This window comes from Scyliorhinus torazame, chromosome 15, assembly GCF_047496885.1.
Source record: "Scyliorhinus torazame isolate Kashiwa2021f chromosome 15, sScyTor2.1, whole genome shotgun sequence".
NCBI classification, from domain to species: domain Eukaryota; kingdom Metazoa; phylum Chordata; class Chondrichthyes; order Carcharhiniformes; family Scyliorhinidae; genus Scyliorhinus; species Scyliorhinus torazame.
In genome coordinates this window covers 197,053,356-197,075,650 of record NC_092721.1, presented here as the reverse complement: position 1 = coordinate 197,075,650, position 22,295 = coordinate 197,053,356, and the positions used below count along the sequence as shown (strand labels likewise).

The following is a 22,295-nucleotide window of genomic DNA, read 5'->3' as shown; positions in this document are numbered from 1 at the left end:
TGACCAGCTATTTTAACTGTTGTCAGGATTAACATTTTTAGTTTTAAAACATTTTTGAACTATATTATTGCCCATTTGTTACATGGCAAAAAATATACAATCAGGAAATCTGCCCGAAACAAATTGGGACCCCCTCATATCTTCATGAGCCCCCCCTCCCCTTCCCCAGGTCCCCCACATAAGAGACTCAAAAAGCAGCTGAAATTAGTTATCCACGCAGTACAAAAGAGGTTTTACTTAACATTGTAACCTTGCAACACTTTGCGACACAAAATGTGACGTACACTATACGAAAACAGCACTATATTAAGCATTGCATCCCAACTTCATATTGGGCAATTTAATGGTAGCTGTCAGTACAGGACACATTTTACCCCAATAGTTTTGTTACATATAAACCAGGTTAGGCAGCTGTCTTTGTTTCCTTCCAATGTTAATTATGAAACTTCTGTAATCAGGTCGGCCACTATCACGTCACGATGAGATGCAGTCTTTGGAAGTTCAAGTCACTTGCCAATTATTGAGGCCCGTCTGCAATACAAATAGAAAATTAGGTCAAGAAAACAAATATTTAAGAAGATTACTTTTTGTTTTGAAAATAGGCTTGTTTTTAAGTCACCTTTCACCCTTTTGGGCGAGGGACTGAATTGACACGCCATGAGGTGCATCAACCAAGTTTCGGTTTCTCCGACAAAGAGTCACCCAGACCTCGAAACGTTGATTGCTGTTGATCACCAATATACTCCAGGTCTGACAAAAGGTTTCTGGCCTGAAACGATAACTCAGTTTCCCTCGAGATGCTCCCTGAACCGCTGAGCGCTCCCAACATTTATTTCAGACTGTGATGCTATTTTTCACAAGGAACTATCCACAGCAGTTTTTATTCAGGAGTCCAGTCCCTCGAGTGAGAGCAGTTTATCAACACAAAGCATCAACCTGCCTCTTGACACTTGTCTAGTCATGACGGACCTACTCTTCAGGCTATTATGCAGGCTGAATGAGTGTTAAGTGGGATGGATGCCAACATTGATTATTCATCCAATCCACCTCCAACTCCCATTAATGAATTTGGTTGGCTGGTCAATCAACAGTGTCCTAGAGCACTGCTGAACCTGTCAGGCTGAGGTGTCAGCTTTGCAAGTTTGCCACACAGGGTTAATTTGGTTCTGAGCTGCCATAATTGGCACATCATCTTTGGAGCCATTCGGGTCCCCCACTGCTGAAATCCATTCTGTCCACCACGCCCCCCTCCCACCCCAGTGGTATTAGAGCCTCAGAACACTTCCCAATGAGTTAGCTACAAATTACATCAATGACTCAAGGGGAATTAAGAAAATTAAACTAATTGGCAGTCAAACAAGCTCAATGCCACCGCAGTGGCTCGTGTAGGAATGTGGCTGTTTACATATCAGGTAAAGACTGAATCCGGTTTAAGCAGACACACAGTGGAGTTGAATAGGACTAAGTTGAGTTCTCAATACAGGGCAGTCTGGGAGGCAACGTCCTGGAGCCCGGGCAGGCAGGAAAGTGGCATTCAGGCAACAATCAGATCAGCCACAATCTTACCGAATGACAGAGCAGGCTCGAGGGGCCGAATGGCCGTCTCCTCTAATATTAATATTATTTTCAGTCGTAGCCCCATGCCTACTGCAACTCAGTCACAATCAGCAAACTCTGGGAAACCAAGGATTCAACAGTGGACTTTCAGACTTGTGTGACTCAGCTGGGTATCGCTTTTGTCACGAGATCCAACGTCCCGGTTTACAAACCCTCTCCCTTCTCCACCTACCATGCCCTCTATCACCTTTAGAATTGCTGTTCGAACCCTAGGTAACCACTATTTTCATGTTCATCTCATCTTCCCTCCTATTCCACCCCCACTCACCCATACCTCTACCTCAGGGTGGATGCCAGGCCAAACTGTGGCCCCCTTTGATGTGTTGGGTGCTCTGGATCCGTGGAACACATACACGCCACCAACACTTAAAATAGTGCAATACTATTTTATTAAGTTAGAAACTGTTGAACATACTTTCACTGTGGGTTAACACGATGTTAGATTAAACTAAAGACCTATGCCTGTCCTAACCAGTCTATGCACTCAGCACATGGTGAAGATCTGTGCTGTAAGCTCTGTCCTTCTAGGAAGCTGCATCCTGAATGAGCGGGAACTCTGATGCCCCCTGTCTTTATAGTCAGTGTGCTCTAACTGGTGATTGGCTGCGGTGTTGTGTGTGTTGATTGGTCTTGCTGTGTGTCCATCAGTGTGTGGGTATCTACACCATGATATACTGGTGCATATTATGACACCCTTCTCCTGTAACCGCCAACTCCACACAAACCAGGGTAGGAGATGGAATCTTCCCGGTCCGTGTCGGCTACAAAGTGGCTTGTGGTAACCCAGTACCTTCAGCCAGATTTTCCAACTTAAGATCCATTTTTAACACTGCATTTATAGTATGGCTCAAAATATGCAAATTTACTTTGGGCTACGTCATGACGAGCTCTACGGTTTTCAGCTGCTCAATCGGTGCAGTCCAGAGCGACTAGGCAACATGCCCCCACTACTCTGTCAGGGATGTAAGACTCAATGCTTTCATGCAGGAGTCGCTGACAAGGCTAGGATTTGTTACCCATCTCCAATTGCCCTTTAACTCAGTGGTTTGCTAGGCTATTCCAGAGGGCAGTGAAGAGGCTGAGGGTCTGGAGGCACAAGTAGGCCGGGGAAGATTTCCTTCTTTAAAAGGACCTTAGTGAAACAGATGACTAGCTTTTAATTCAAGATTTATTAATCCCCCAGAGCAATAACCGGGGGCTCTCACTAGTCCAATGACATTACCAGTACACCGCCTTCTCATAGACAGGGATGGGATAAGAAGTAACAACCAAATCAATGTGGGTTTATCGGCAAGATGTACAGAAGATTGTTTAGTTTGTTGCAACATTTGAACATCCACCCAGTACTTCAATCAAAATGCAGGAGGATTTTTGCGGAGCCACAGTGGATTAACCCATAGGCTGTTGGCACGAATCTCTATCCCAGATTAGCTGGTTTTGTTTCAGCTCAGGCAGACTTTGAAATGGATATCAATAATGCAGTAACAAAACCATGCAATCGGGAATAGATTGATTGATATCTTAGTAAATCTACGTTTTTTATATCAAAGTTTAAGAATGAAATATTTCATCAACCATCACCGTGATTCCCTTTTCTTCTCCATTAGATTTATTTTTGCAAGTATTTCATTATTAACAGAGAGGTGAAGTGCATTTAATGGCCTGTTCCTATGAACAATGCTTCCACTCCACTCGGTTAATTTTTAATATGATTCCACCTAATGACACAGCAAAGCTTAGTCAACGAGTAACTGATTTGTAAAGGCCAGGAAGGTCCAAGGTTCAAACTTTAGTCTGTGCTGAGATGGCAGTTTGAATATTCAACAAGATAGCACTGAACATGGCCACACCAGCAATCACACAGTAAAACAGCCTGCCAAAACTCTCTGTAAATAATGACGTGGGTGAGATATCAGATGCTGTACTGACACGCGTGACACTGTACCATATCCAGGGCTCAGTGCCTTCACAGGGAAGTTGCTGAGTGAACAAATTGTTCAGCTTCCCTTTTATTTGTTTGCGGCCCAAACCCCACTACCGAATTTAGGCAACATTTATGTAGAGCCTTCTGTGGTAAATCCCCCCCCCCCCCAAAGTGCCCCCCGGAATGCATTCAGGCAGAATGGCACACCGAGGTAACATTTAGCATGAGGATCCATGGCCATCTCATCCTAAAGATAGCACCTCCCAACAGTGCGGTACTGCACTGGAGTGTCAACCTTGTTTTTTGTACTCAAAAAACCCTGGCGTGCTACTTCAAAACCCAGCATCTCCTGACTCCAAGGTGAAGGTGCTACCAGTTCAGCCACAGCTTACAGGCAGGAAACCAAAGATCTGCTTCTGTAAGGGAAATGCTCAGCACCTGCCGGTTACAATTCCTTCCAGTCAGACAGGTTTACTAATATTGTGACACTCTTCGGCTGCAGGATTTTGAATTTGGATATGATTCCCGCATCAAGAGTTGACCAGCCAAAATCGTGAGTTTTTGGTTGTTGGGTGAGGCGCCCCACCTGCCTGTTTTGGATGGATGTTAAGATCCCACGGTACCTCTTCAAATGAGAGCAGGGGAGATCTCCCTGGTGCCCGGGCCAATACCAATCCCTAACCAACATCACACAAACATGTTGTCTGGATCGAATCACACTGCTGTTTATGGGAGTTTCCTGTGTGCATGGATGGGGCTGTCGTGTTTCCTGTAGTACAACAACTGCACTTCATTGTCCGTAAATAGCTTGGAGTCATCCAGTGGTTGTGAGAAGCGCTACATAAATGCAAGTCTTTCTCCGTTTTGTATCCTGACTTTCTTGTTCAAACATTTGTCTAATTTCTCTTTAATTGTGGTTCTAGTCTATGTCTCAATACCTTCCCATGGTAACTGTGATCTAATAACAATCTGAGCAAAACATTTTAATGTTGATTTTGCTGCAAGTTCAGCATCCATGTCACTCATTAACTCTGCTCTGGTACAATGAGAAATAGTTAAAAACATGAAAATTAGGTAGATGGGAGACTGGATTGAGGCCAACACCATGAGTGATGTTTCAATGACTTGCAGCCGCCATCTCAAGCAACATCATTAAGTAGAACAAAGAAACAAAATGTTGCAGAAGTTTTGTTTATCATTTGGTAGGGCAGATGATGATCCAGGTCACAGCGTTTATACACACAAAGTTGTGATGTGATTAGTGATAACGCATTGTATATTTCAGAAAAAAGGAAAAATGTTTACTGGGTTGCTACAGTGACGTTGTAGCTGACACAGACCAGGAGGAATCCAGCTTCTGCCCTGGTTTGTGTAGAGTTAGCGGTTACAGGAGCATCACCACAATCGGGCCTGGCATCCCTGAAGTAGAGGTGTGGGTTGGCGGGGATGGAACAAATTTCCATTCCTGATTGCGCATTTGCGGACCCGTGAAGCGCACGAGTGCATGCAGGTGAGAAATGGCTCAGCCTCGGCGATGATGTACCCAGGGTGCATCGTGGGAAAAGACCCCGATATTCGCCGTCAAGACTTGCCCATGAGCAGTCACCACTTGGCTGAGGTACCCTGAGGGGAGCAGGCGCCCAAGTCAGGTCCTACAGAATTGGGGGAGGAAAGAGGGAACAGAAAAGTAAGGGTTTGCCAATAAAATCCTTCACAGGAAGATGGTGTACCTCCAATAAAAGTTGTTGAAACCCTTATAAGTGGAGCATTTTGAAGAGACCCGGGGTCAGTAATCTAATCAGGACGTTGGGTGAGAAATGACCAAGACTTTCCTCCTGCCCCCAATGATTCCGTCACGGGTTTATTTCTAGACACATGGCTGTTCCCTTTAACATGTTCATTCCACTTTGGGGCTGTTTTCAATGGTAACCTCGCAATGCCGTTAAGACTGTTAAACATTAAGTAGCTTACCTGCAGCAAGGAGGAAAACAACATGTTTTCCTTGACTTTTCACTTGCAAGGCAACCGTTTAATAATGTCTTGTGAAAATGATAAGACAGCAACAAACCAAAGACGAGTGTTCTTACAGATAACACATTAAAAAAAATTTAGAGTACCCAATTATTCTTTTTCCAATTAAGGGGCAATTTAGTGTGGCCAATCCACCTAGCCTGCACTTCTTTGTGGGGGTGAGACCCATGCAGACATGTGGAGAATGTGCACATGGACAGTGACCCAGGGCTGGGATCGAACCCAGGTCCTCAGCGCCATGAGGCAGCAGTGCTAACCACTGTGCCACCGTGTTGCCCACTTACAGATGACACTTAAACGGTATGATTGGGTTTGGGTTTGATGGCCATAGGGAGTCAGGCAGGAATTTTTTGGAGGACATTTTTCGCTGTGATTTTTCCCTTTGGTCTCTCCTACATGGCTGGAGAGGGAGGATGTGGGATGTGTTTTGTCACAATGTTCCCACCACGATGAGTGCAGGCCTCTGGGATACTACTTGCTTTGATTTTTTAACCCAACTGGTCACCTGCAAATTCCAGCTAAAAAAAATAAAAAAATAATCGGAAGCCCTTGCGTTCCTGCCACAACACTGAGAACATTGCTTTAAGTCGAGACTTAAACAAGCTTTTACCAGTGATCGACATCAGCATCGTCAAACTGTCCAGCTTCTGCCGGAGTGGCATCCACCTCCATTCCATCTGCAAAGGGAAATTACAATTAGATCCCAAAGCATCACAGGACTGCAGATATATATTGGGGAATGGTAGAGTGGCAATGTCACTGGGCTAGTAATCCAGAGGCTCAGGCTAATGCTCTGGGGACAGGGGTTCAAATCCCACCATGGCAACTGGTGGGATTTACATAAATAAATCTGGAATATAAAGCTCGTCTCAGCAATGGTTGTTGTAAAAGCCCAACTGGTTCATGAACGTTCTTTATATGTCCTACATGTGACGCAGACCAACAGCCATGTGGCTGACTCTTAACTGCCCTCTGAAATGGTTGAGCAAGCCAGTTTAAGGTCATTTAGGGATGGGCAACAAATACCGGCCTTGCCAACAACACACGTATCCCATGGAAGAAAGAAAGAAAAGCAAAAATCAACTACGGTAGCAATCTCACATTGCCAAGAGGTGCTGCTTGTTGAACATTAGACCAAGGCCCTGTCTGCCTTTTGGCACTCGGTCCTGGTTTCCGCTCTCCAATCAAAAGCCAACTGACTGGTAATTTAACTTTGTGCTGTTGTAGAACGTGCGGGAAAACTGGTTGCCAGATTAACCTTTTCTTTAATTACATTTATGGGATGCAGGCATCGCTGGCTGGGTCAGCATTTATTGTTGAATCCCGAACGAGGGCAGTTAAATGTCACAGTCGGTCTGGAGTCACATGTAGGCCAGACCCGGTAAGGACGGCAGATTTCCTTCCCTAAAGGACAATAGTGAACCAAATCGGAAACAATTGACAAATGGTTTCATGGTTATGATTAGACTTTTAAATCCAGATTGTTATTAAATTCAAATTGATTTGAATATAACACATTTAATGTAATAAAACATCCCCAAACTGCTTCACTGGAATATTTTTGACACCGGGTGACGGAAAGAACTCTTGGGTCAAATGACCAAAAGCTTGATCTAAGAGATAGGCTTTAGGGAGAATCTTAAAGGAATAAAGCAAGGTAGGGGTGTAGGAGTATTCCAGAGCTGGGGGCCTTGGTAAGTGAAGGCACAGCCACCAATGGATTGATTAAATTGGCGATGCTTAAATAGTCCAGAATTAGAGGAGTGCAAACATCTTGGAGGGTTGTGAAGCTGGAAGTCAGATGGGGACCAGGAGGGATTTGAAAATAAGAATGAAAATTTGAAAATCAAGATGCTACTTGGCCAGGAGTCGATGGAGGTGAGTGAGCATAACGATGATGGGTGAACAGGGCTTGGTGCGAGTTAAGTGCCGGGCAGAGTTTCGGATGACTTCAAATTTATGGAGGGTGGAATCAGCCAGGGATGTATTTGAATAGTCAGGTCCGGAGGAAATGAAAGCATGAATGGGGGTTTCATTCATAAAATATGCTGCTGTACAGAGGGACCTGGGTGTGCTAGTACATGAATCGCAAAAAGTTGGCTTACAAGTGCAACAGGTGACCAAGAAGGCAAATGGAGTTTTGTCCTTCATTGCTGAAGGGATGGAGTTTAAGACTAGGGAGGTTATGCTGCAATTGTATAAGGTGTTAGTGAGGCCACACCTGAGTATTGTGTTCAGTTTTGGTCTCCTTACCCGAGAAAGGACATACAGGCGCTGGAGGGTATGCAGAGGAGATTCACTAGGTTAATCCCAGAGCTGAGGGGGTTGGATTACGAGGAGAGGTTGAGTTGACTGGGACTGTAGTCGTTGGAATTTAGAAGGATGCGGGGGGATCTTATAGAAACATATAAAATTATGAAGAGAATAGATAGGATAGATGCAGGCAGGTTGTTTCCACTGGCGGGTGAAAGCAGAACTAGGGGGGGGCATAGCGTCAAAATAAGGGGAAGTAGATTTAGGACTGACCGTAGGAGGAATTTCTTCACCCAAAGGGTTGTGACTCTATGGAATTCCCTGCCCAGTGAAGCAGTTGAGGCTCCTTCATTAAATGTTTTCAAGATAAAGATAGATAGTTTTTTGAAGAATAAAGGATTATGATGTTCAGGCGGGAAAGTGAAGCTGTGTCCACAAAAGATCAGCCATGATCTCATTGAATGGCGGAGCAGGCCCGAAGGGCCAGGTGGTCTTTTCCTGCTCCTAGTTCTTATGTTTCAGCAGCAGATGAGCTGAGACAGGGCCAATGTTCGGCCCTCTTAAGAGGTGGAAATAGGTGATTTTCACGATGGCACTAATAACCTACAGTATTATGCTTCAAAAGGCAATTAATTAACTGGAAAGTGCTTTGGGGTGTCTGGAGGTTGTAAAAAGGAGCTTTGGAAATTCAATTTCTTTTGATCCACAAATATCATGCTCCTGAATTTAGCATCACACACCACTGAGGTCTTAAAAATAGCAACAGCCTTTCAGGAATATAACAAAACTTCCCAACGAGATTAGGGAACAGGGACAATCTTTGTCGTTTTAGTAACTTAATCGGAAAAGAAAAATCCCAGATCTGATCCTTGGTCTATCCTGAGTTAGCTCAGCACTAGTAAATTTTGTACAACATTTAACTTCCTACATGCATAGCCCTCAGAAACCACAGTAGTGCGAGTCATCTTTGTTAGCTATTGATTCATCATACAGCACCCAAGTCGATGTACAGAATAGAAGAGCAGGGAGGTTATGCTGGAACTGTATAAAGCATTCGTTTGGCCAAAACCGGAGTACTGTGTACAGTTCTGGTCACCTCATTACAGAAAGGATGTAACTGCATTAGAGAGGGTGCAGAAGAGATTTACGAGGATGTTGCCAGAACTGGAAAATTGTAGCTATCAGGAAAAATTGGACAGAATGGAGTTGTTCTCCTTGGATTAGAGAAGGCCGAGTGGAGATTTGATTGAGATGAAAAAAATTGAGGGGGGCCCGGATAGAGTGGTAGGAAAGGGCTCATTTACTTTAGCAGAGATCAGTGACTAAGGGGCATAAATTCGCCATAGCCCCAGATGACCATAGGCTGCTTACCCCTCTCTTAATTTGTTTCTCCACAACCTCCCCTGAACTCACGTCCACTTTATGGGTTGCCATAGCCCCAGATGACAATAGGCTGCTTTCCCCTTTGAGGGGGAGGGCTGATTGGTAGTGGTTTAATCTGAGGATCATCACACCTCAGCTGGTACGTGAGTTGAACCCGGCTGTTAGCCTGGTTCTGCATCACAAACCAGCTGTCCAGCCAACTGAGCTAAACCGGCCCCCAGACTAAGGGGCACAGATGTAAAGTGATTGATGGGGCTTCCGGCGCAACATATAACGTAGTGGCCGCACGTGGAGGAGCTCCCGCCGGGATCGCAATCTTTTTTCAAACTTTTCTCGGAACTTGCGCCCAAAAACTTTCCAAATTGTTAGTGTAAGCCCCCACAACAAGGGGATGCGTCAAACTAGAAATAATTTTGAAATTGGAGACCTCGAGTGCATCAATGGAAAATAAAATCACAGTGCCTGGGCCAGCCCCCTACCTATGGAGATTTTGGCTGCTGAATTACAGAAGCTGCGCCAAGAGGTTTTGGGTAATCACGAGAAGGTGACCGAGGCAGGGATGTCCTCAGAGAGGCCCTGCCAAGGTGGCGAAGTTAGCAGGGTGCGTAGCTGCAGGAGTTGCTCTGTTGAGGCAGAGCGACCAGATTTCTTGCTTGGAAAAGTAAATGGCAAAGACGGCGCCCGAAAATAAGGGTCTAAGGGGTAGGTAGGTGACCTCGATAATCAGCTGAGAAGACAGATTTTGAGGGTGGTTGGATTGCCAGAGGGGCTGGACGGTACAAACCCGACAGAATTCATGGCGCAGATGCTCTGGAAGATGGTAGGGGAGTAGGTAATTGTGGCTCCTCCGGAGCAGGATCAAGCCCACAGGTTGCTGAGACAGAAGCCTCGTGCTGCGGAGCTACCTCGGGCATTTGTGGTTGGGTTTCAGTTACCAGGAAAAGGAAACAATTTTAAGATGGGTAAAGGAACATCGGAACAGCAGATGGGAGGGCCACAGGGCACAAATACATCTAGACATTGGTTCAGAGCTTGCCAGGAGGCGTGCAGCTTTTAACAAGGCTAAGGCGGCATTTTGTCGTAAAAAAGTTTGGTTTGGCATGATTTACTCCGCACATCTTTGGGTGACCTACAAGAAGGACCATCACTTTGAGACTCCGGAGGAAGCTGAGGTGTTCATCCAAAGGAACGGACTGGGGTGGAATAATTGCATTTTATCACGAGTTGAAGGAAACTTATTTGGAATGGGGAGGGGGGGGGGGGGGGAGAAAAGAGAGATTGTTTTTTTCCTATTTGTCTGTTCATTTTTGTTAATGGTTAAAGAGGTACGTATGGGGCTGTCTGTTGCTTTATATTGTCGTGGGAGTGTCCCTTTAAGAAAAGTTTTTGTCTTATCACATGGCTTCAGTGATGTCATTGTGTGGGTGGAGCTGGGTTGTGGCTCTGGGTTTTAACTTTCGTTTTGAGTTGGGAGCTGGGCTGTGGCTCTGAGTTTTACTTTCGCTTTGAGTTTGAACTGTTTTTTACAGCACAGGTCGAAAAAGAAGTGTTTCTCTATCTGCATTTTAAAAGCGGTTTCCAGTCTGCTTAATAATGTGAAAAGAAATAATTGTTTTCTGGAAGAAATTCAAACCTCCAGTTTTGGAAAAGATACAAGAGCATCCAAACCAGGTCTTGAGTGCTGTGTGCTGGGCCACACCTTTGATAAGGGTTTTCTGGTTTATGGGATCTTGTTATTAAATTGGAACAGCTTAAGGGGGAAATTTATTAAGGGTTATACATAGAGTACTGTAGCTGTGTGGGGTATTTATGTTTGTAGTTGATAAAACTGCCTACTGTATATGTTTATAAAAATGTTAACTAAATTCGTAGATTAAACTTTGCTTTTGATTAAAAGTGCTGAAGGCCTCCGTTGAATAACATCTGAAAGTCAGGCCCTTGTGCTCATCGTAACCAAAATAAATAAACAGTTGCAGGTCAGGTGAACTTCATGATATGCTTTGGAGTTTTCGAAGTCCTGGCCCACAACAATATGAAGAAGTTTACTGCTTTTGCTGTTCTTGGAATTTATAAATCTGTTTTGGGCGAGAGGGGCTGGTTTGGTATTTTTGAGGTTATTAAAGGTTCTCTGTGCAGGGGCAACTCTGCTAGTTAGATTAATTAGTTAGTTAACGAAGTGAGGAGATGGGGTTACCTGCAGCTCATGGGAGCGGGCGGGGGGGGGGGGTTCATTTAGTTTGAGTTTAGGGATTATGATAATGGGATGGTTAGGTGTGGTAAGAGAAATGGGGTTGTTTGGGGTTTTGTCCACAGCTTACCTGGTTGTTTGGATATGGTGGTAGTGGGTGTGGGGAGTAGAGGGGGAATGAGGAAACTTTTCACCCAAAGGGTGATAGAAGTATGGAACTCACTGCTTGAAAGGGTGGTGGTGGAGGCAGAACCCAGGTACGGAACCATGAAGAATGGAGCACACACTGAGGAACGTGGCACGAAATAGACATGAGAAAAGATTAGCAGTCAACATTGAAGGGAACACCACAGTATTTGATCAATATATAGAGTAAGCAAAGGACAGGTGGCGGAGCATTAAGAACTACAAAGAAAACTTCCTGCAGAGACAGAGGGAATGACTGTGGTACTAAATCAATACTTTGCATTTATCTTTTGAGAAGTGAACACCACAATAATGTCGCATTCAAAAAAGTAGTAGAGAAATTGGATAGAAAAATATAGATAAAAAGAAATATTTAAACACTTGGCATTGCTCACAGTAACAATGTCACCAATCTGGATGGGATGCAAGGTGGAAGTTCTGGATTTTTTTTGGCCACAATTTTCTAATCTTTCTCAGATATGGAAGTGGTGCTAGAGAACTGGAGGATTATGAATGTTACATCTACGTTCAAAAACAGGAGAGAGGGAGAATAAGAAAATAAACCAGGTAACTACTTTCAGCCAATCAACCTAACTGGGAAAATTTAAGAGACCATAAACTTGAAGAACATAGGTTAACAAATAGCAGAAAGGCAAATTGTGTCTGACAAACGTGACTGGGTTCTTCAATGAAGTAAGAAGGTAGATTTTCACAAGTATGAAGGCAGTAAAAATGGACTTGTGGTTTGAAGCAAGATGCAACTATCACTCAATAAATGATGGGGTTTGATGTAGGCCTCTACCACATAAGAGACAGTAAGAGGCAGAAGGGGACCTGTACAAAAAGTGCACAGTATGCCTGCCATACGAATTAAATACATTTATGGGCAATTTCCCAGAATGACTTCAAGGTGCTCTTAATGTGTGGGTTGCCAAGTAGTTATCAGAAAACCATAGATTTTACAGTGCAGGAGGCCATTCGGCCCATCGAGTCGGCACCGGCCTTTGGAAAGAGCACCCTACTTAAGTCCACGCCGCCACCCTATCCCTGTAACCCAGTAACCCCACCTAACCTTTTTAGACACCAAGGGGCAATTTAGCATGGCCAATCCATCTAACCTGCACATCTTTGGATTGTGGGGGGAAACCGGAGCACCCGGAGGAAACCCACGCAGACATGGGGAGAACGGGAAGACTACTCAGACAGTGGCCCAAGCCAGGAATCAAACCTGGGACCCTGGAGCTGTGAAGCAACTGAGCTAACCTTTGTGCTGCTGTTCTTATAATGTATTAGCAGAGACCATCAAAACATTTACAGTGAAATTGCTATCTCTTGCAACATTACTTCTTTAAATCCAGTCCCATCCTGTGCCACCCTCCTCCCTCTGCCGTGGTGGGATTTGAACCGGGACCCCAAAGCATTACCCATGGTCTCTGGATTACTAGTCTAGTGACAATACCACTAGTAGCATGGATATGACATTGGCTCAGACTGTACTGGAACTAACTGGCATTGTGCAGTGGTGACCTCCAGTGCCTGCATGAGGAGCACAGTTCCTTTTAATTTATTTTAATTATTTGGATTTGGGTACAGGGATGCTAATTACATCAACATGCTCTGCCACCTTCAAAAACATTTACGCACCCCAATCCTGGGGTGTCTCTGTTCCTGCACCCATTTAAAAATGTAACATATATATAGCCTAATCTTCCATCCAAAATGTATTACTGCACATTCCTCTGCATTAAATTTCACCTGCCATGTGTTTCCCCATTTCAGAAGTTCTCCTGAACACTTCTACTCTTCTCCTCACTGTTCACACTTTCTCATCAGAGTTGAGTTTACTTCACCTTCATTGTCGACTGCTGAAGATTCTGTCCGCACCCCAGCCATATGAAAGGCCTGTTGACTGACTGACTGAGCTAACATGCCTTCAAGTCTCTGCAGGGTTGCCTGTCCCTCTGGGTTCAAATGGGAGAAACCTTCCTCGTAGGTGAAGAAAGTGGGAACATCTCCTTGTCCTCGCTCTGTCAGGAGTGAAGGCAGAAATGGATGGTTAGGTTTCAAAGGGCAACAAGCTTCAATAAAAACAGCGCAGCATTCACTCAATGGGTTACAAGCCCGACTGGTCAGCACACTCCAGAAAAAAAAAAAGAGGGGGGGGGGAACAACAATGTACAATCACAGGTACAACCCTCACAGAAACCTGCCATTTCCAAACCAAGCAAATGAGAAACTCCTAAAGTCAAACCATCTGTGCAGAGAAATGAATTTATTTTCTAACACTCCAGTCAATTCTGTTTATGACAGCTTAAGACTTGTGAGAAGTCAAAACCAGCTGAAGCAATTACTATTGGCCTCATTACACATTATACAGTACAGGAGGCCATTCAGACATCATACTGCTACCAGCCTTTTCAAAGTGCTGCCCAATTAGTGCCACTATCTTTCTCTTTCTCAACAGCCCGGCAATATTTTTCCTCTTCAACTACATGTTTTATTCAGAGGACTACCCGTGTGCTACCCGTGGCACAATGGGTAGCGCCCCAACCTCTTTTCGTCTGAAGCTCCAGGGTCACGTCCCACACCACAACCCGCTGGGCACAGAAGGAGCATTCACGACATGGTTCAAAGAGCTGAAAATCAGCTTGCAAATTCTTCCACCACCTGTCCACTATTCCCCATCGGGGGAAAGTGTGTGAAGATATGCTAGAAGGAAGTTTGATCGAAAGTTATTTTTGGCACTTTCACAGCCCTTTCGGGCATTGAATTCCAGGTCACAACAATTTGCTGAGTAAAATAATCTATGAATACAGGAGACAAGGCAGGCCTTTTAAACACTATTGTGCAATATGATCCATGAGCAGCTTCACATTAATTGTTCCAAATGGCAGAAAGGTCAGAAACTGAGGGCAACATGCCAGGTAGCAGTTTCTGTTTACACACTGCCAACTTGTGGTTGAAATGGGCAAAAGCAAACAGCCAGTGCCAACACGGTAGCGTCAGGGAAGTAGATTAATGACTGGCATGTGCAATTATCACAGCATCTCTGGTTAAACTGCAAAACTGAAACTCGGATGACAATCACAAAACCTGATAGTCCAAACTTTGATTGCTCGTTTCTGGATCAGCCTTTGGAGTGATCAGCAAAGCTAATTGAATGATGAACCAAAGTCATCATTACCACCAGCCCCGAAGCGACGGGGGCACTTTATACGATGCCTGTGTCAAGAGTTTGCACGCGGAGTCTTTTAATGCCTCCTTCTGCACTGTAAATTCTATGATAATTCTATGAATGCGGGGAGGCTGTTGCGCTGCAGCTACCACACGGTTCTAGTTGACGAGGAAACTACTGCCAAAGTAAATGACAAAAGCAAAAGAAACTATGGTCAGAGTGCACAATTAATATTTATTTTTAAAAAGAGTATTCAATATTTTTATTTTCTCAATTAAAGAGAAATTTAGTGTGGTCAATCCACCTACCCTGCACATCTGTGGGTTGTGGGGGCGAGACCCACGCAGACACAGGGAGAATGTACAAACTCCACACGGACAGTGACGCGGGGCCGGGAGCGAGGTCAGAGTGCACAATGCGCTCAGGTCAGACCACATGTATAGCACTGGGAATAATCCTCAAATCGAGCACAATCGGGCAGTGCACAGAGGAGCCATAATGCTGATCCCCAGTCACAGAGGTCCGAGTGATTGATGAGGAAAAGAAGGACCAGTGAAGCTTTGGCTTTGAAAGAAAAGTGCCAGGAACATTGCACCCGCCACGTTGTGTGGGTGGATGGCCGTGTAACAATCAGGAATATGCCATGCAGGGAACAAACAGGCTTCGCACAAGCAACAATCCCTTTAAGATGAGTGTATGGGTGACCAATTGGCAATGTTAAAGCAGCTCTGCAGTACAAGGTCACCCTGAACAAACAGAATTTGGAAAAAATGAAATGAATGAAAAAATGAATGAATGAAAAAATTTAGAGGGCACACTGCCTGGGCGATTACCTAACAGGGCCACAGAAGAGAGCAAATGGCAGGGAGGATGTAAACCTGGAAAGCGTATTCCAAATTAAGTTGGAGGAACGGGGGACACGGATGTAAACTAGTAACAGGCAGTCAGGATTAACATCAGAACACCAAAAAAAAGTTCCAACGCATGGAACACACCATCAGAGAGATAAAACCCAGGAATCGCTCAATAATGAATTAGTTGCTGCAATGGGGATAGAGAAGTGGGTGGCAGAACTTTAGGATCATTCTGGATGAAGGGGACAAGATGGGTCAAATAGACGCCCCATCGGCCATAACCCTGTGAACACTTGGGTGGCTACTGGGATTGGCGGCAGTCAGCTTGAGATGGCAAACTAATAGCAGGGCGTGAGAAGTGAATCACGCAAACATACTCATTTAATTCCTGCAGTGCCCAGGTACCGATTGCACCTAGTTAGCCAAGAAGAGGAAAGCCTCCGAGACTCATTTCTATCCATTCCAAGTCACATTTCTAGGGGCCTTTCAGTAACTTCATTGAAGCCTACTTGCGACAATAAACAATTATTATCTTTTCATAGATTTAAAACTAAATACAATGTGGAAAATGCCACAAAATACCGACACTGTTCAAATGTTGCTGCTGCTTTGAGCTACTCGTACCAGGAGAGCTGTCATGGTATGTCATGCTTGTTTGTTTCGAGGCATCCTCACACATTCACTGCAGCTCGTCTGCAACCGCACTACGCCAAGGTCGACCCCTCTTTCTGCTGCCTTCTACTTTGTCCTCTAGACGAGATCTCTCTCATTTTTCAGCTCTGAACAAATGACTGAAATACTGACACTTCTGTTTAGCGTTCTTTTTTGATCTTGCATCTCTTTATTTGTCTTATGGTCTACATAACACAAGACTGACCAGCCACATTTTGAAGGACTCTAATTTCTTTTGAACATGGTTATTTATAGTCCAATAGCTCACTGACAATCTTAAAGCCTGATTTAAGCAGCGAAACAATTCGGCCAGAGTAGCAAAGCAAACTGATGATATTCAACAGTCAATAGATATGAACTAAGAAAAGGCCAAATGACCCACAAAGCCGGTTTCTTTGATGAGCCTATTCCTAAGAACAGGAGTAGACCAAACATACCCCCCCTAAACCTGCTCCATGGCTATCTTACCTTAGTCCCAACTTCATTCCCTGTCTGTTCCCCATAACCCTGGAGTCCCCTATAGACCAAATATTCCTAGATCCTATTCTTGATATATTCAATGACTCAGCCTCCACAGCACAGCTCTCTAGGGTAGAGAACGCCAAAGCCCCCTGAACTCTGGGGGAACAAACTCCCTCATCTTAATTTGACATTCTGAATTCTAACTGCATCTGTTTAATATTCTCAATAATGACAAGTGTTTGCTTTAATTTAGTGACCCAGATTTGAGGCCTGCAATGGTCATTCCACCCAGAATTTGCAGTTTTTGTTGCGTAAAGAACATGGATAAGCTGTAAACATGGCTGCAAAGTCTTCTTCGTTCTAAAGAAGGAATTACACTTCTGGAGATTGACGGGTTCTGCAGTTTGCTTTTTGGTAACCACAGATTGTAAAAATAAAATGAGCATCAAGTAAAATCAACCAAAATACTTTTAGAATGTAAAATTCCAGTCTCTGCTCTAATGAGCTCAAGGTATTCTAACCCGTATTCCACAGCTATCTGCCATCTCTTTTGCTTCTCACCCTCACCATATGTCCCAGCAAGCCGAGTTGCTCAGCAGTTCAGCATCATTGTAGTGTGCAGGCACACATCCTGGGCTGCTCCGTTAGTCCCAGGGTGTTTGGGCTGCCTTTCTGACCACAGAGAACATGAGGGACTCAAGTGGAAAGAACCTGAAAACGTTTCTCCCCACATCCCACCAGCAAAACATCGAGCTGGATCTGGAAAGTGCTACCCACCACAGCCCTCCCCTCACCCCCATGCCACTCTACAAGTCATCCCCCCCATAACAATTCAGGTCTTTCTGAACACATTTTGGCAAACTAAACAGTTTATTAGAAAGCTATGCTGTGAATCAACCCTCGTCAAGAACGCTACTTGCATTCACACAGTCAGAGCCAAATTGTGAGCACTCTTTCTGCACTGGATGACGGTATGGGGGCAGAAAGCCAGGCGCCCGTGCCAGGGATCGAAGAAAGGAAAACCAATCTCCTCAACAGAATGACAGTCGGCAGAGTTTGAACAAAAGGCCAATGATTCATGACACAATCCACTTGCTCACAGACAACTGCTTGTGCCTGTGGCCTGATTGTAATTCCTCCCTCAATCGCGAACTCACAAGCAAAATAACCATTCTGCTCAAAGCCTCATACAATTAAAGACCAACAAAAAAGTAACGCGTGATTAAAAACAGAAACGGGGGTGGGGGGGGCATAGTGTGTTGGGACAAATCATCTCTCAATTTATGAAGCAGTCGGCAGGCCACCCAACTTTCACTCTCCAGAACGGGAGTAGCTGCCTTTTATCCCTCTCTCTATTTTTAAGCGCACTATCTTTCAGTTTTCCAAAATATTAACTTGCAGTTTTTCTTTACAGTTGCCAGATACGTAAGTGCATCACTTTCGGCTCTCACTCGCTGAGGAAATCCTATCGACAAACCCATCAGATGGGATCCTTTCTCCAAACCTTAATCCTGACGCAAAGTGGACTGAGGCACCACAAACAATAGTGTACATCAAGAGAATAATTCCTCATCAACAGAACTGGGGAAGATTTGTTGTAATCAATGCTTTTCTTGCCCCACTGCCCATGGCTGGCTGTAATTTCACCAGCACTCAGTGGGCAAAAATCCACTGCACTGACCCTGATTGCAGACAAGATGAACCAGACACCAAGACTTGCATTTACAAAGTGCTCTACAGACAATGAAGTGCGGTTACTGCTATCGCGGAGGAAATGTGGCAACCAATTTACACAATTTGCAACTTAAGAGGCAGGAGCTACCCTCAACCCCAGCCACTCGTTGAAGTTCACTGCCACAATGCACCATGTGTGCTACAACATGTACACTGTAGTGGGTCTGCAATGCGGGTCATATTCAGTGCGAAGGACAACAGTAGAAGCTTTTTAAAAGCTTCAGCGAATGAAGGTCCAAAGCACTCTGAAGGCCTCCAAAATACAACGTTCGGAGGCAAGGCCAAAGGATAAGTAGCGCCTTTTACAGGCTTTTCATCTTTAAACACAAGAAAATTACAAGCCAGTGAAAATTATAGTTTTGAATTTTGGTTGAAATATCTATTATGTGTAGTGTTGACTTGGAAAAGATTTTACTAACCATGTGCTTCCACATCATATTCCTCTCCCTCTTCATCATCCTCCTCGAAATCATTGTCCGAGTCGGTGTCATCCGGGTCAGGGTGCAGGGCCTGGCAGTCGCACATCGCTGTAAACATCGGCTCCACTGCAAAGGAACATTGAGAGAAAGAGCTTGCATTTATATAGCTCCTTTCACCACCTCAGGATACCTCAAAGAGCTTTACAGCCAATGAAGCCAAAGATTCTCTCGGAAGCAGTGACCATAACATGGTAGAATTTAGCATTCAATGTGAGTGAGAGAAACTTGGATCAGAAAGAACTAGGCTACACCTAAATAAGGTTAATTATAAAGGAATAACGGCAGAGTTGTGGAGTGGGCTGGGAAAGGAGCTCATCAGGAAAGACAGTTGATCTGTAATTGCAGACATTTCTGAAAATCCCCAGGTTCGATCCCGGCTCTGGGTCACTGTCCGTGTGGAGTTTGCACATTCTCCCCGTGTTTGTGTGGGTTTCGCCCCCCCCCCCCCCCCCCCCCCACCACAACCCAAAGATGTGCAGGGTAGGTGGATTGGCCAGGCTAAATTGCCCCTTAATTGGAAAAAAATGAATTGGACACTAAATTTATTTAAAAAAGAAATTTCTGAAAATAGTTCATGACTCACAACCAAAATATATCCCAAGTGAGGAAGAATGATTCTAGGAAGGGACTAAATCAACCATGATTAATCAAGGAAGTGAAGGATAGTATTAAACTGAAAGAAAAAACACAATGTGCAAAGATTAGTGGTAAGCTAGAGGATTGGGAAAGTTTTAAAAACCAACAAAAGATTACCAAAAAATAAAAAGACAGAGAAGGTAAACTGAGGGCAAACTAGCAAGTGGACAGCAAGAGCTTCTTTAATATATAAAAAAGAAAAGAGAGGCCAAAGAGAACATAGGTCCCATGGATAATGAGACTGGGGAATAATAATGGAATTAGGTAATGGCAGATGAGTTAAACAAATACTTTGTGTCAGCCTTCACGGTGGTAGACAGTAATAACATTCCAAAAACATTAAATAATCAAGGGGCGGGGGAATAAATACAATAACTATTATCAGTAAGGTAAGTACGAAGGAAACTAATGGGGTTAAAGGCCGATAAGTCCCTTTGACCTGATGGATTGCATCCCAGATATTAAAGGAAATAGCTACAGAGATAGTGTATGCACTTGTAGTAATCTTCCAAGAATTCTTACATTCGGGGAAAGTCCCAGAGGATTGTAAAACTGCCAATGTAACACCTTTATTCAAAAGAGGACGGAGACAAAAACACAAGTAACTCTCGGTCAGTTAGCTTAACTTCTGTCATTAGCAAAATGTTAGAGTTCATTATAAAGGATGTAATAACAGAGCATTGAAATGCATAACATAATCAAGCAGAATCAGCATGGCTTCTTGAAGGGGAAATAATGACTGACAAATTCTTTGAGGTGGTAATGAGAAGGTTAGATGAAGGGGAGCCAGTGGCAATATATTTGGATTTCGAAAAAGCGTTCGATAAGGTACCATACAAAAGGCTACTTAATAAAATAGAGCCCCTACCTTGGCGGGGGGGAGCCACCCGCGCTAGCTAACTAAAGTCGGCTAGTGAACGGAGGTGAGGTGAGAGGAGGCTGCGGACATTGGAGCCTAGTTAGCAGGTTTCGGTGGGCCTATGAGGCGAGCGGGGGGGGGGGGGGTAATTGATGCTGGGAGATGTTTTTTCGAGAGGAAATGTAAGGGGGGGGGGGGTTTGATGTTAATAATGGATAGGGGCGGGTCAGGCTCATGGGGCAGGGTCCGGTGGTATGATGATGGTGGATAAGAAGGGTGAGAGACCCCCAGTTAGTATAGTCACGTGGAACGTGAGGGGGTTAGGAAGTCGGGTCAAGAGTGCTTGCGCATCTTAAAAGTTTGAAAGCCGGTGTAGCAATGCTGCAGGAGACTCACTTGAGGGTGAAGGACCAGGTGAGACTTAAAAAGGGCTGGGTTAGTCAGGTGTTTCAGTCTGGATTTGGCGGAAGGGCTCGAGGGGTAGCGGTAATGGTCAGCAAAAGGGTACGCTTCCAGTTGGAGAAAGTGGTGGCAGATCAGGGGGGTAGAAATGATTGTGACAGGGGCGCTGGAGGGGAGGTTAGTGGCGCTGTTAAGTGTATATGGTCCCAATTGGGACGATGTGGGATTCGCAAAGAATGTATTTGGGGCCATCCCCGACTTGGACACACACAAACTGATAGGGGGGGGGGGGAGAGAACGGGACGGACGACTGGAACTTGGTGCAGGAGCCAAGGTTGGACAGGTCACGGCCGTGCTCGCTGGTCCCATCAGGGGGCGAAGGCATTGGCTGGGATAATGGTGGAAATGGGAGGGATGGACACTTGGAGGTTTCTGCACCCGAGGGAATGGGAGTACTTGTTTTTCTCAGCAGTCCATAAGGTATACTCGCGGATCGACCTTTTCGTGGTGGGGAAGGCTTTGCTGGCTGGGGTTAACGGATCGGAATACTTGGCAATTGCAGTGTCAGATCATGCTCCGCATTGGGTGGATATGGTACTGGAGAAGGGGGTAGCGCAGAGGCCGGGGTGGAAATTAGATGTGGGCCTTTTGGGGGACCAAGGGTTCTGTGACAAAATTGAAAAGGTAATTGAGGAATATGTAGGTTTCAACTGTCCGGGTGAGGTGTCTGGGAGGCTCTAAAGGCGGTGGTGAGGGGTGAGGTGATTTTGTTTAAGACCAGGGTGGACAAAGAGGAGAGGTTGGAGCGGCAGAGGTTAATAGATGAGATGTTGGAGGTAGATAGGAGTTATGCAGAAGATGGGGACCCAGCGAAGCTGAAAAAGAGGAAGGAACTACAGGCGAGCTTTGACCGACTATCTACCAGGAAGGTGGTGCAGCAACTGAGACGAGCAAGGGGTGCAGTTTACGAGCATGGAGATTAGCAGGTCAGCTCCGGAGGGAGGCAGCAGAAAGGAAATTGTTCAGGTAAAGGATAGGGAAGTTGGTGATGGCTCCAGATCTGATTAACAAGGTTTTTGAGGAATTTTATGAGGTTGTACAGGTCAGAGCCACCTGGGGGAGACCGGGAGATGCAGGAATTTCTAGATGGGTTGGAGTACCCGAGGTTAGGGGAGGGGGACAGGGCTACATTAGGAGCGATAGTGGAGCAGGAGATAAAGGATGCGATTGGGAGGATGCAGTCGGGGAAGGTGGCAGGGCCGGATGGGTTTCTGGTGGAATATTATTAAAAATTCAAGGATAAGCTGGCACCCCTGATGGTGGGGATATTTGAAGAGGGGATAGGGAAGGGGGTGTTACCACAAACTGTGGGGCAGGCATCGATTTCCCTGTTGCTAAAAAAAGATAAGGATCCGACGGAGTGTGGGTCGTATAGGTCCA

General features: G+C 44.9%; 1 protein-coding gene across 2 annotated transcripts in view; it reads right to left on the bottom strand.

Moving 5' to 3' along the window:
• Positions 1-306: 306 nt before the first annotated feature.
• Positions 307-22,295, bottom strand: part of clns1a (chloride channel, nucleotide-sensitive, 1A) — a 49,640-nt gene continuing 27,651 nt past the window's right edge. The window contains exons 4-7 of one of the 2 annotated variants that reach the window (XM_072477371.1): positions 18,899-19,024; positions 13,433-13,609; positions 6,183-6,249; positions 307-531 (exon numbers count right to left, since the gene is read on the bottom strand). In XM_072477371.1, coding sequence (XP_072333472.1) covers position 531; positions 6,183-6,249; positions 13,433-13,609; positions 18,899-19,024 — 371 coding nt within the window. In that variant the 3' untranslated portion in view covers positions 307-530. The remainder of the gene's footprint in view (positions 532-6,182; positions 6,250-13,432; positions 13,610-18,898; positions 19,025-22,295) is intronic. The other variant, XM_072477372.1, reaches the window with a different exon arrangement.